The 13,639-nt window shown below is 48.5% G+C and overlaps 1 protein-coding gene across 3 annotated transcripts in view; it reads right to left on the bottom strand.

Annotated features, from left to right (window-relative positions):
- The window catches only part of ANTXR1 (ANTXR cell adhesion molecule 1), a 258,758-nt gene extending 248,108 nt beyond the window's left edge, over positions 1–10,650 (bottom strand). For all 3 annotated transcript variants that reach the window (XM_075535944.1, XM_075535946.1, XM_075535945.1), the window contains exon 1: positions 10,362–10,650. In XM_075535944.1, coding sequence (XP_075392059.1) covers positions 10,362–10,513 — 152 coding nt within the window. In that variant the 5' untranslated portion in view covers positions 10,514–10,650. The remainder of the gene's footprint in view (positions 1–10,361) is intronic.
- Between the last annotated feature and the right edge of the window lie 2,989 nt (positions 10,651–13,639).

The following is a 13,639-nucleotide window of genomic DNA, read 5'->3' as shown; positions in this document are numbered from 1 at the left end:
TCTTCAGTCGGAACTTGATCAAACATGCAATCAAGGTGCATGGATAAGTATTGGCGACTGGCATGCACAAACTGGAAACAAAGAGGAAGAAACAGCAGTTGGAAAATATGGCCTTGGTCATGGAAAATGAAAGTGGAGATCACATGGCAGAAACAAAAAGGTAAGTGTACACATGGACTTCTTCAGAAGGAATACACAGCAAGCAAACCAACGACCCATGGGAAGAGCCAAGGCATAAGCCCAATTATCAGCAGTTAAAACCAGGCCAGAGGAACAGGTCTTCAGTTGTCCGTCTGTAAGTTCAAGTTGAAGCTGAAGAAAGTTAGAACAAGTCCACGAGAGTCAAACCATAACCATCATTAGTAGATCCCACCTGAATTTTGAGACCATCTCAAAACCAGATGTGATGCATTGAACATTAATGACAGAAAACCTGATGAGCTTTCGGATGACATCATACATGAAGAACGCAAAAGCTCATTAAAGTGAGTGGAAGATGACGTCAAAGAATGGAGCAGAAAATTTCAAAAGGCAGCTCAAGAAGAAATATTAGAATAAAGTAAATTATGGAGTTAGAAAACTGCATTAGTTCGGGTGGATCTGAGAAACAAATTCATAGACACACATATGTGTATAAGGGAGAGGTTTATATACAAGAGCAATTGAACATTGAGAAAACATCCCAACCCAGTCCAGTCCAAGGCCATGTCTGATATTAGCATATGTCCAATACCAATCTATAAAGTCCTCTTCACTCATGAAACACATGCAATGAAGCCAAATGCAGGATGAGCACAAGCCAGTGGGTAGGTCTTTGGGTCCAGTGGCGTTGTAAGCATGTCAGCGCTGGCAGGGGACTCTCTGTGGCTTCTCCGGCTTCAGAGGTCTGCTTACATCCATGTGGCTTGTCCGGCTCAGGGCACGAGGGTAGTTCCATGTGTCTCCTGCAATGTCTCCCAGGGAGTGGTGGAGGGAAAAAGAGGTGTCTTCTGCCTCCAAGGAGGAAGTACGATTTCCCAGAATTCTCAGGAAAAGGCCATGCCCTCACAGAAGTCTCATTGGCTATCTCCAGATTGACAGCCTAGACTCCACCCCTACACTTGGAATCCTTAAACTGACACTAGATCAGGTGACTGCCTCAAAAACCAAAAAGAAAGCGCATGCTCAGCATGTCGGAAAGTGAAAGAGCTGCAGGGAAAAAAAAAAAAAGCCAGCTTTGAGCTGCAACATTGAAAGATTGCGTGGGCCAATTACGGAACGATGCAGGAAGCATCAGAAGAACACAGAAGGAGTGTACGGTGACCGTACCCAAAAATATTAGTTGTCACTCAACCATTTCAAGAGGTAAAATATGATCAAGAACCGATGGCAATGAAGGAAGACGTCCAAACTGCACTGAGCGCATTAGCGAAAAACAGGGCTCCAGGAATTGAAATGTTTCAACACGTCGACGCAGCACTGGAAGCATTCCTTCATTCATGCCAAGAAATGTGGAAGACAGATACCTGCTGAACAGATACATATGTGTGCCCATTCCAAAGAAAGGGGACCCAACAGAGTGCGTAAATCATCTAGCAATATCATTAATATCACATGCAAGGAAAGGCATAACAAGCTACGGATAGCAATATTTTAAAGGGCATGCCAAAACACTTCGCCGTGCTCACGTGTCACCTCCACGTAGCTCAAGAGGCAGTTGTGTGAACAGAACAAGGGGAGACTCCATGGTTTTAAATCAGGAAAGATGTGCTTCAGGGTTGTATTTTTTCGCCGGACTCATTCCATCGGGATGCTGAATCAATACTCAGAGAGGCTGGACTATGTAGAGAAGAACACAGCATTAAGATTAGCCACCTGAGATACGCACATGACCTAATCTTGCAAGCTGTTTGTGCCTTCCGGGGTCCTAAGGGATCGATACCTAAGAAACAAGCCAAACTCACTGCCATCAAGTCAATTCTGCCTCAGAGAAACCATATATCCTTTCCACGGCTGTCAATCTTTACAAGAGGAGACAGCCTCGTTTTTCTCTCAAGGAGTGGCTGGTGGGTTTGAAGAGCCCACCTTTCAGTTAGCAGCACAATGCTTATCCAACAGTGCCACTAGGGATCCTGGGAACTGATCAACAGCTCTCCCAAAAGAGACCAGGAAGTGATCCATAAATATATATATGGTAAAAACCAAAGGAAGGGTCACGGGAGGAAGAAGAGCGGCCTCCCAGGTCCTGTCCATGGGTTGGTCCATGAATCTTAGAAGATCCCCTGGGAGACTTAAAAGAGGCTGCTAGCTGCTCCTTTTCTTTGTCCCTCTGACTTTCCTTGCCTGGCAAATCTGACTTTTCCAATCCTTGATTGAATTCCCAGCAATCTACTTTTCCTGGCGATAACCAGAAAAGCATGTTTAAATGAACATGAAATTCCATCAGTGCAAAGCTGGTGCAGCCCAGTCTACCAGAGCCACTAATCATGCCCTATTGTGTTACTGTGGTGTTCTGGGTTATCATTAAGAAGTCTTTGCTCCTGGTGCAGAAACCATGGCGTTCCCTTATATGTTAATCTGGGCTCCCTCCAGGCCCAAGATGCATCCTACTTAAACTGAAATGAGCTGAGATTTAATGACATGGAAAAGAAGAGAGCCAGTCACCGGGCAAAAGGGAGTTGAAGGAATGGGCAGAGGGAGGGAGGGGCCAACGAATGGAGTCACTCCCCTGTGGGCAGTGTCTTGTCGGCCTGAGGCTGTGAGAAGCCCAAGGTAGAACACAAGTCAGGGTGCTTTCCCTCTGCAGTAGTTGGGTGCTCGGGACACTGTCTGATTGCTTCTTTCTAGGACAGAAGTGCATGGTCTTGAGGGACCATCCCAGGGCCTGTGGGCCGTCGCTGCCTTTTGCCCATGCTCCGGCTCTGCAAATACATTGACCAACCTGCGGCAAGGCAGAAGCTGGAAGTGGGCACCTCATCCTAGCAAGTTCTAGCACCATTTAAAAATGTTTAAATCAGCACAAATCTATTCCTCATAAAGCAATGAATGGGACACTCGTAGGAAGTCAGAAGAGCCCACCCAAATGCAAAGGTAGGTGTTTCTAAAGCTCTCCCTCCATTTCTTCCTGGGGAATGTGTGGACCCCGTTGTACGGCAGAGCATCACCGGTGCAAGCAGAAGTGGATTCTCAGGTGGAACATTGAAGAAGCAACACTCTCGGTAATTAGGAACCTTGGTGGCACAATGGTTAAGCACTCTGCTGCTACTTGGAAAGTTGATGGTTCAGGCCCAGCCGGGGCTCTGAGAGAGAAAATACCCTGCAGTCTGCTGCTGTCCCCATGCCAGCCTAGGAGACCCGACGGGGCGCGTCTCCTTGACCCGCAGTATGAGGATGCATAGGAACGGGACAACACAGGGCAGCACCTGCAACCAGAGCGACGAGCTTGGAACTCAGCCCACTGATTGGAGCTCTTCCCAACATTCTTGACCAGATGATTCTAAACTCAAAAGTACCATTATTGTGTGATCATTTGAGAAGCAATTGGGCCAGTTGGGTTTTATGTCAACTTGACCCTGTGTGAAAGTGCAGGGGTGGAGCCCCAACCTACCAATGAGGTCACAGCCTGATGGGGCCTCCTTGGGGGTGTGGGCTTTCTCTAAGAGATTCCCTTCCTCCCACTGGCCCTTTGCCTTCCTCTTTACTGGGCCTCTGTCTCCAGGGGTGGCCCCATGTGGGCTGCCCAAACCCGGGAGCTACCTACCGCACTGCTGTCCTTACAGTACCCTTGCAACCATGAGCCCACAGTCAATGGTGCATTATCTCCCTGCATCCCACGTCACTTTTCTGTATCGTTGACCTACAGCTACTTGCATCTGAAGAGTGCTCCACCCCCCCCCCCCGCCCCCCCCCCCCCCCCCCCGGCTAGCTGCTGGCCCATGGACTTAAGTTGAACTAGGCTGGGTTGCTTTTTTCTTCTTTTTTTTTCTAATTAATCATTTTATTGCGGGGCTCTTACAAATCTTATGACAGTCCATCATTCAATCATATTAAGCACACTTGTACACGTGTCACCATCAACATTTCCAAAACATATTCTACTTGAGCCCTTGGTATCAGCTCCTCTTTTCCCCCCTCCCTCCACTACTCACCACCTCTGATCAAATATATAGTATTGTTGTTATTTGGTGTCTGACACTGTCTGTTGTCTCCCTCCACTCACATTTCTGTTATTCTTTCCCCTGGGGGGTGGGCTATATATCTACCATTGTGATGAGCTCCCCATTTCTGCCCCTTCCCCCGCCTGCCCCCACCACCTCCCTACCCTCATGATCTCGTTTCTCCCACTACTCTTCCTGAGGATTTTGTCTGCCCTGGGATGTTTTCTTGATATACAATGACTCTTTGATATAAAGCTCTTTTTTATACGTTTCTTTTTTATGCGTGTCTCTGGTTTTGTTTCCCTAGACAATCTAGCCCAACACAGTAACAGATATTCGTTTTATTATTTTTAAAAATGGGGAGATTCAGAGAGGTATTACAAGTATATGGTGACCACTAAACATTCCTCTTAAGATATCTTAGAATCATGCATAATATGCATATTAATGCTATGCATAATATGTATATTAAGTACTAATTAATTCTCTGCTGCTGGACACTCTAGTCATTTTTGTCTTCTTATTATAAATAGCACTACCATAAATAAGTATATATGATATATATATACACATATGTGTATATATATATTTGCTTGCTCCTTTGTGATGATCTTGTATTCTTTTTCTTTGTGACATGAAACAAGAGCCCTGGTAGCGAACGTAGTGGGCTTCACATCAGGCTGCTCACCAACCACAAGGCCAGCAGTTCAAAACCACCAGCTGCTCCTTGGCAGACAGATGAGACATTCTACTTCTGTAAAGAGTTACAGCCTCGGAAACCCACAGCGGCAGTTCTATGGGCAGCTCTCTCGGGTTGCTATGAGCCAGAACCAACTTGACGGCAGGGAAGGAGTACGGCCATGAAACTGCTCCATGGAAAGGAGACGTGCACATTTTCAAAAGCACTTGATAAAGTGGGCAAATGACCCTCTGGTCTGCACAATTCAATAGGATAGTCACTAGCCACATGCCGCCACAGAAATGAATAAAGCATTTAGAAAAAGTATACAGGGGACAAAGTTATGAACACTTGTTAGACAAACACCTTGAGGGAATGATCTCCTGGGCTTGGGGAAGTCAGAACCATCGTCTCTGGGGACACCAAGGTCAACTGGCATAATGTAGTCCACAAACGTATAAGACTTGAGGTGGTTTTCCTCACCAGGGAGAAGAATGTGGTTGTTTCTGATAAGGTTCCAAATTTCAAATCACTTTGGTCAACTAGCAGCACGTTTTTTGTGTTTATTTATTTTTAAATCGTGTTATTGGGGCCCATACAACTCTTATCACAATCCATACATACATCCATTGTGTCAAGCACATTTATACATTTGTTGCCATCATCATTTTCAGAAAATTTTCTTTCTACTTGAGCCTTTGGTATCAGCTTCTCATTTCCCCCTCCCTCCCTCCCTCATGAACCCTTGATAATTTATACATTATTATTATTTTTTCATGTCTTATACTGACCGATGTCTCCCTTCACCCACTTTTCTATTGCCCATCCCCCTCGGATAGGATTATAGGTAGATCATTGTAATCAGTTCCCTCTTTCTTCCCCCACCTTCCTCTAGCCCTCCCGGTATGGCTTCTCTCAGTATTGGTACAAAAGGGATTTAGCTGTCCTGGATTCCCTGTATTTCCAGCTATTATCTGTACCCTTGTACATGCTCTGGTCTAGCCAAATTTGTAAGGTAGAATTGGGGTCATGATAGTCTGGAGGAGGAAGCATTAAAGAACTAAAGGAAAGTTGTATGCTTTATCGGTGCTATACTGCATCCTGCCTGGCTCATCTCCTCCCCGCAACCCTTCTATAAGGGGATATCCAGTTGCCTTCTCCGCACTCACTCCACCCACCCCCTCATTAACAATGATATGATTTTTGTTCTTTGATGCCTGATACCTGATGCTATTGACACCTCATGATCACACAGGCTGGTGTCCTTCTTCCATGTGGGCTTTGTTGTTTCTGAGCTAGATGGCCGCTTCTTTATCTTCAAGTCTTTAAGACCCCAGACACTATATCTTTTGGTAGCCGGGCACCATCAGCTTTCTTTACATTTGCTTATGCACTGGCTTTGTCTTTGATGATCATGTTAGGAAGGTGAGCATCATGGAATGCCAGTTTAATAGAACAATGTGTTCTTGCATTAAGGGAGTACTTGAGTAGAGGCCCAATGTCCATCTACTACCTTGATACTAGACCTATAAATATATGCACATAGAATTGTTTCCCCATCCTCATATATAAATATATTTACATATGGACATGCCTGTATTTAGACCTCTATAAATGCCCTTTACCTCCTAGTTCTTTCCTCTATTTTCTTTTACTTTCCTCTTCTCCCACTATCATGTTCAACCTTCATTTGGGTTTCAGTAATTCCTCTCGGTTACATTGCCCTTGATCAAGCCCTACCAGGCCTCCTACACCCTCCTCGCCATCAATTTTGGATCACTTGTTGTTCCCTTGTCCCTGGGTTTGTTAACATCCACTTCCTTTCCTCAGCCTCTCCCTCTCCCATGTCCCCCTGGAACTGGCATTGTCCTGTTGTTTTCTCCTCCGGATTGTTTATGCTGCCTATCTTATCTAGATAGACCTACAGAGATAACAATATGCACAAAACAACAAGTCAGAACACAAGTAAGCAACCAAATCAAACCAAACAACAACAAAGACCAATGATAAAAAGAAAAGGAAAAAATCTTGTAAATAGCTCAAGGTCTATGTGTTGACCTTTAGGAGTGTTTTCCAGTCAAGTCTGATGGGGCGCCATGCCCTGGCCCCAAAGTCTGTTTTTGGTATTCCCTGGAGACTTCCTTGTTCTGTTCCCCTTGCTATTCTGTTGCCCACCCTTGGTGTTTTACCTCAGTGTGGAGTTGTCAGATCGAGTGCAGCACATTTTGTTAGAAGAGCTGTGTCTACTCTTTTGAAGGAATTAAAGTTCACTTCCTCAATCACGCTAGCCACGTTTCAAGGGCTCACTAGCCTCAGGCGGCTAGCAGCCAGAGTGGACAGCGCAAATCGGATAAAGATTTCCAACCTGCAGATGTTCTACTAGGCAGGGCAAGCCTAGGCCGACTGAAGCCATTGACACTGTTCTTAGTAAACAGAGACAGTGCCCACCTCCCACCTGCTGGCCAACAGTGAATATTGTAATTCTTTCCAATCTTTGCCCCTCATAAAACGAATATCTCTTTTGATTGTTTTTGTTCCTCTGGTTGCTAGTGTGGGAACTTGGATTTTTTTTGTTTTCATTCTCAGTCATACATAGTTTTTCTTTAGCGTATTATTTACGTGAGGAGCCCGGTGGTAGAGCAGTTAAGTGTAGGCCTGATCACCATCAGGTCAGTAGTTAGAAACCACAAGCTGCTCCCTGGGAGAAAGCAGAGGCTTTTTACTCCAGTAAAGAGTGACAATGGGAAACCCACAGGGGGAGTTCTGCCCTGCCCTGACAGATCCCTGTGCGTCAGAATGGACTTGTTGGCAGAGAGTTCGGAGAAGCCTGTTTTCTATGGAGATGGTCTTTTTTATTGCTCCTTATATAATCTTAATATTACTGATTAAGATCGAGCTTTAGATAATGCCCTTTGAAGCAAAGGTTTTTATACCTTATTTATCTTTGCATTTTGTCAGTGGCAGTTTTCCACTGGTGGATATGCAGGATTTCGACATGTTAAAACATCTTCCTACTGTCTCATTTTTAAATGCTTCCAATGGAAGGTTACAGCAATATGCCTCTAAATTGCCTCCTAATACTTTCATAATTACATTCGCACTTCTATATTTTCAGCCCTTCAGGAATTTATTTGGGTGGGTGGTTCTAAAGAATCAAGTTAACCCTTTTATTTCCCCAAATTGCCAAACACTTGTGCAAGAACCATTTAAGAAAACAATTCACTTGTTCTCCACTCATTGGAAATGCCACCAAACTCTTACATATACGCAGGTCCATTTCTAGGTGTTCTAGTCTATCCAGGCATCCTTTGGTCTTTACGATCCAGTGTTAACTACCTTGCCCTGGGACTCAGTGAGTCGTGCCAAGGGTTAATGCCCTCTACTGTTGAGGGAAAGGTTGGAGGTCAAAGTTCATGGGGCGGTGCATAGGAAGAAAGACCTGGCAGTCAACTTCTGAAATGGCCAGCCATTGAAAACCCTACGGCACACAGCTCTGCTCTGACACACAGAGGGAGGGTCACCATGTGACAGGGTCAACTTGACAGCCACTGGTACTTGGGGCATGAGCATTTCTTCATTATTCATTTCCAAAAATTGCCTTAGCTCTTTTTAAAAATTCTGTTCATGCTCTCAGAGGTACACCAGAACTAATTCTGTTATAAATCCCCCTATCCCCCAAAGATTTTTCTCCCCAGACTTCAAAATTTGATTAAATGTAGACATTCACTTGGCAAGAACATCATCTCTCCAGTACCGAGGAGCACCCCAGCGTGTGCTGCTTCTGCTGGGTTTTCTCCAGCCGCCCCATCTCTCCTTCTGAACTGGCCTTGTCAAACGCATGATTGATCAGGGGCAGGGGGATCTGCGAGCTGGTGCTCACAGGCTAGAAATAACAAAACGCATTCCATCTCTCAGCTTTGGACTCTGTTTCCAGTCTCCACCTTCTCATAAATCTGCACAAAAGAGACCTCACTTTGCACCACCATCCGCTGCAGTTCAAAACGGCCTGTACGGAAAAAATCAAACTCCAGAGGCAACTGCTAAGCACATTTGGTGTCGAGTTGGCCAGCTTCATTTGCAGGGTTCTTCTTTCCAACTCCCAAATACTTTCCAGTCTGTGAAATCCATCTTCCCGCCGGTGGTGGCCACAAGAGCAGCTCCTAGCACTGGGACCACCGATCCAATGTGGGGAACTTCAGCTTGTGGACGCTGGGTTTTGAGAGCTAGCAGGATGCTTCTTTTGGCAAATCCATTGGGGACGGGGAGAGTGTCGAATTGGCTGTAGCGCAGCAAAGTCTTAAACTTTACTCATGCCTGAGGAAACCAGGGCCCGGCACCTCCGGGCAGCCTAGCAGTCTAAATGCCAAGAGGTTCTCCAGGGAGCCCGGTGGCCTAGTGGTTACTGGTTGGGCTGTAGCCTTTCAAGGGCACTGGCTAGAGCTCCCTGGGAGAAAGATGAGCCTTTCTGTCCCTGCAAAGAATGACAGCCTCAGAAACCCACAGAGGCCCTCCTGCTCTGTCCTATAAACTCACCCACCCACCATGAATCGGGATTGAGGTGGTGGCAGTGACTAGTACCCCAGGGAGGAGAGGGGAGGGGGAGCGTTGTCCTTAGGGGCATTTGCCTAAGACTACAGACAGTGAAAAAGAGGAGGGACCTCAACAAGATGGACTGACTCAGGGGCTGCAACAATAGGCTCGAACATAGGAACAATGGTGAGGCTGCCACAGGACCCGGCAGGTTTCCTTCTGCTGGGTCGCCATGGGTTGGAACCGGCTCACAAGCACCTAACAACAACATGGGACTTTTGTTTATCAGCCCTGGGAGTCCCTGTGTGTTGTACTGCAATCTAGTGGGGAGCGGCTGGGGATGCTGGTGAACTTCCTCCAATGCACAGGGGGGTAGCACAGGGGGACCCCCCTCCCCACCGCCACCCCCAGCAAATTGACTCCCAAAGCACTGAGGCTGAGGATCCCTGCCTTAGCCACTGCGCTGCCGTCTTGCAGGATTCTGTTACTGGGAACAGAATCCAGCGCGGTTTCTTCTATGTTATAAGGAACAAAGGCGATGCACTGTGCGTCAGCGTTCTTAAAAGGCTCGGGCTGACTTTTTCAAGGCCATGCCTCTTAACTTTGGAACTACCCGAAAACGCTAATCTTCCTCGCCAACGTTTCTAAAGCCAATGGGAAGGGTTCACAGAACGGCAGGGAGTCCATAGCCTGCCCCGCCACTTCTCGGTCACAGAAAAGAAGTTTGTTCCCCATCTCCCTCCCTTGCCCCCCCCCCCCCGCCCCAATGCTGCGACGCCTCCCCAGCGGGCTTGGAACGGAGGGGAAGGGCGGGATGGAGAAGCGCGGTGCCAACAAAGGCGCAGCGCTGGGGCCAAAGCCATCTCCCCCGCGGGCGGAGGCGCCTGGGTCCCTCTGGGTCCCTTGGGAAGCGCGCCAGTCCCAAAATCATCTCACGCCCCAGCCCGACCCCCATCCCCCGGCGGGGAGAAGGCACCCGCCGCTCCGACGCGAGCGGAACGACTCGAGGCACTTACTTGTCCAGAATGAAGTACAGGTCGAAGCCCCCGTAGCAGGCTGGACCCCCGTCCTCGCGGCGTCCCCCTTGCCCGGCGCAGAGCAGCACGAAGGCGGCCAGCGAGAGACACTTGAAGCCCAGCGCGCGCGCTCCCTGCTCCGCGGTGGCCATGACCCGCAGCCCGGGGAGGGTGGCGGCTCGGCGGCCTGCCCACACTCGCTCCGCGAACTCGCCCAGCACCCTCAGGCTCGCGCCATCCGAGGGCCCCCTGGCGCGCTCCAAAGTCCCCGCGAGGCGAGCGATCGTCTGGAGGAGTTCAAGGTTTTCCTGCTCGTTTCCGCTCCCACTCCGTCTCTGGGTTTCAGCTTTCAAGAATCCCAAATACTGGACTCCGCTTTTTCTTTCTTCTTTTTTTTTTTTTTTTAAAGGGGCTGCTACTCCGCCCGGGAGCAGAGGCTGCGCGGAGGTTTTGCAATGGAAGCAGTTGCGTCCCGACGGCTCTTTGTCCCAGTTTTTTAAATTTTATGGGGTGGGTTTTCAAATTGTTCTTGCTTGGGGGAGTGCTTTCCCTTTTCGCCCTCCCATCTGCCCCCCCACCCCGCCCCGTTTCTTATTTTTGGGGGAAGGACGGACCGGAGAGTGACGCCTGGCGGCCAAACGCGGGGAAGCAGGCCGTGGCGCTCGCAGCAGGGGGTGGGGGCTCCGGCGGGAGGGGCTCGCAGGCTGGGGTTTGCAGTCGTCCATGCCCCGTCCCGGATGCGGGCGCTGCGCGGGGCTGCTCGCGCCTTCCTTTTGTCTCTCGGGCTTTCCTTTACCTTCTCCATCTCCTCTTCCTTCCGAGGCCCCGGGCTTCTCCTCCGACCACCCCCACCCCCACAGTACCCCCAGCTGCCTCTGTGTATAGGGTTCCCTGGTAAGCATTTGATGAGAGCCCATGTCCTCCCATGCCCGGGCTTGGACTGCAGGCTGGGACCGTTGGCAAACCCGGCCGTGGTGAAAAAGAACTCGGGGAAGAACGGGGCCTTTGTGACCTGAACCGCCCAGGACCTTACATAGGTCTCAGTGCAGATCCCAAAAGAGGCTGTTGGAGCCCAGCAAGCCCCCGCAGCCCCCACAGGATGGTGCCCGTGAGCTGCTGGGGCAGGGAACAGCTGGATCTTAGGGATCTTCTCCATCCCATGGTTTAGAGATTCTGTGATAGCCACTCTAGTTTATTATTATTATTTTCAGCATGTGAACTTACAACTTCTCTCTCTGACTTGGGTCAAAGGAGTACACAGCTTTTACAGGCGTACAGAACATCTGAGGACTGGCAGAGCATTCCCGGGCTGTATCTTTATGTCCAAGACGGTAGAGACGCAGAGCCCCAGGTCCCAGCCTTCTGCGTGCTGGCACGCTCCTGTGTGCCCATGTATGCCATTTCCCAGGATGCTCCTCGGGGCACACATCTCCTCATCCTCCAAGATCTTGATTCCCCGATGGGACCCGATCGCTGCAGCTTTCCGCCAAAGTGTGTCCTATGGGATCCTGGTGTCACAGAAGGTCCCATTAGACAATTCCGTTGTCAGGTCTTGGAAACAATTCTTCTGTGGTTAGATTAGTCTTAGAGACTCGGCAAACACTGCAGAAGCTTCCCTCTGGGATGATCCCTGTTGCTTCTCACCTCCTGGTTTCATGCTCTTGGATAGCTCCAGCCCATAATTCATGAAAGTGGGTCACCATATTGGATCGCTGACAAATTCAAGTTCAGCAGTTCTAAGTCAGCAGCCACTCCACGGGAGAAAGGTGAGACTTTCCACTCCCGTGAAGAGTCTTTTGTTAGGGCGTATTTGAGTCAGAATCAACTGAATGCCAGTGAGTATGTAATTTTAAAAATATACTGTGGATGACTTCTCATCCTGTTGGCTGAGGTCAAGTGTAAAAACACACTGCAGAGATGACAGTGTGTGCCTTTTGAGGCCAGGGCACGTTCCTCATTGCTCATCTGATTCTTTTGCTGGGAGTCCATTGGCATGCCACCTGAACACTCGGGCAACCCAGTGGCGATGCCCAGGTGGCAAGGCCCTATGGTTACACCTGACAAAACAAGAAAGACCCACCCTTTAGAGCCTTTGGAGAAGCCTAGAACTGCTAGACTCAACTTCAAGAACTATGAGAGAATACATTTCAATTCTTATAAGCAGTTCCCAGCCCTGGGAAACGAAATAGGGGCTCGCTGCGTCACTTGATGTAGCCATCCCACAACGGCCTCTCCTCTAAGTGACGGTAATGATGCTTGCTACCTGTCGCCCTGGGTTGCTGTGTGTTTGCCACGAGATGCTGTGTGCCATGTGGCATCCTTAGGAAGCACACAATCGAGACTGGCTTATATTAGTAGCTCGGGACTCTGGTAAGTGGCAGCATGTAACATTTCTCCTAGAAGTGAGGTAAACACACTGGAAAGAACTTCTGTCAAAACGCTGGGCATTGCTAGCGTCAGGGAGCCGATGCTTTTCCGCACCGTGGGTCCCTGCAGTTCTAACTTAGAGAGCTGCAGAGATGATTCTATCTCAGCCGAGGGCTCCTGGGAGTCAGTGGTTTCCTAGGAAGCGCACAGGAAACATGCTTGGTGGCTATTGATAATCTATTGGCAGTCACGCTACTTCTGCGAGCCAACAATAAATAGCTGAACTCTAAAGGAACGTCTGAGTAATTGGTTTATCAGCAGGGAAGCTTCTTTTCAGAGACAGTTTTTTTCTCTCTCTTTTGAGAGATCTAGGGAACCCTGGGATGTAGTGAACTTGTATGCTAGGTCAGCAGTTGGAAACCATCAGCCATTCTGCAGGAGAAAGATGAGGCCTTCTCCCCACACAGGGTTACAGCCTTGCAATCCCACAGGGACGGTTCCACCCTGTTCTATAGGGTCGCTGTGAGTGAGAATTGACTTGATGGCAGTGAGATGGGTTTGAGAGAACCGTGGAAAAGAGCATTCGCTTGGGGACCTCTTTCTATGGAGCATACTGTGCTGAACCTGGACACAGAGAATACATATAATGGGAACTTTGAAGAATTCGGTCGAGAGACACAATGCATCAAAACCACTGGCAGAACACAGTGGTTAGCCAATCTCCTAGAGAAATTGCAACTGGCCCCTGTTCCCAACCCCCAGCATGGGGATTCCAAGAAGTAAGTGTGAAATAATGAAATCTTATTGGAGTGACTCATCCCATGTCGTGAATGAATTAAGACACGAAGCGGATCTCTTCCTCCTAGGAAAGACATGCTCCTTCCCTCAGGAAGATCCCACAGAGACCAGGC

The sequence above is a fragment of the Tenrec ecaudatus genome, chromosome 17 (genome assembly GCF_050624435.1).
Source record: "Tenrec ecaudatus isolate mTenEca1 chromosome 17, mTenEca1.hap1, whole genome shotgun sequence".
Taxonomy (NCBI): domain Eukaryota; kingdom Metazoa; phylum Chordata; class Mammalia; order Afrosoricida; family Tenrecidae; genus Tenrec; species Tenrec ecaudatus.
Note: the sequence above shows the minus strand (reverse complement) of the source record. Positions and strands in the feature narration are given on the sequence as shown.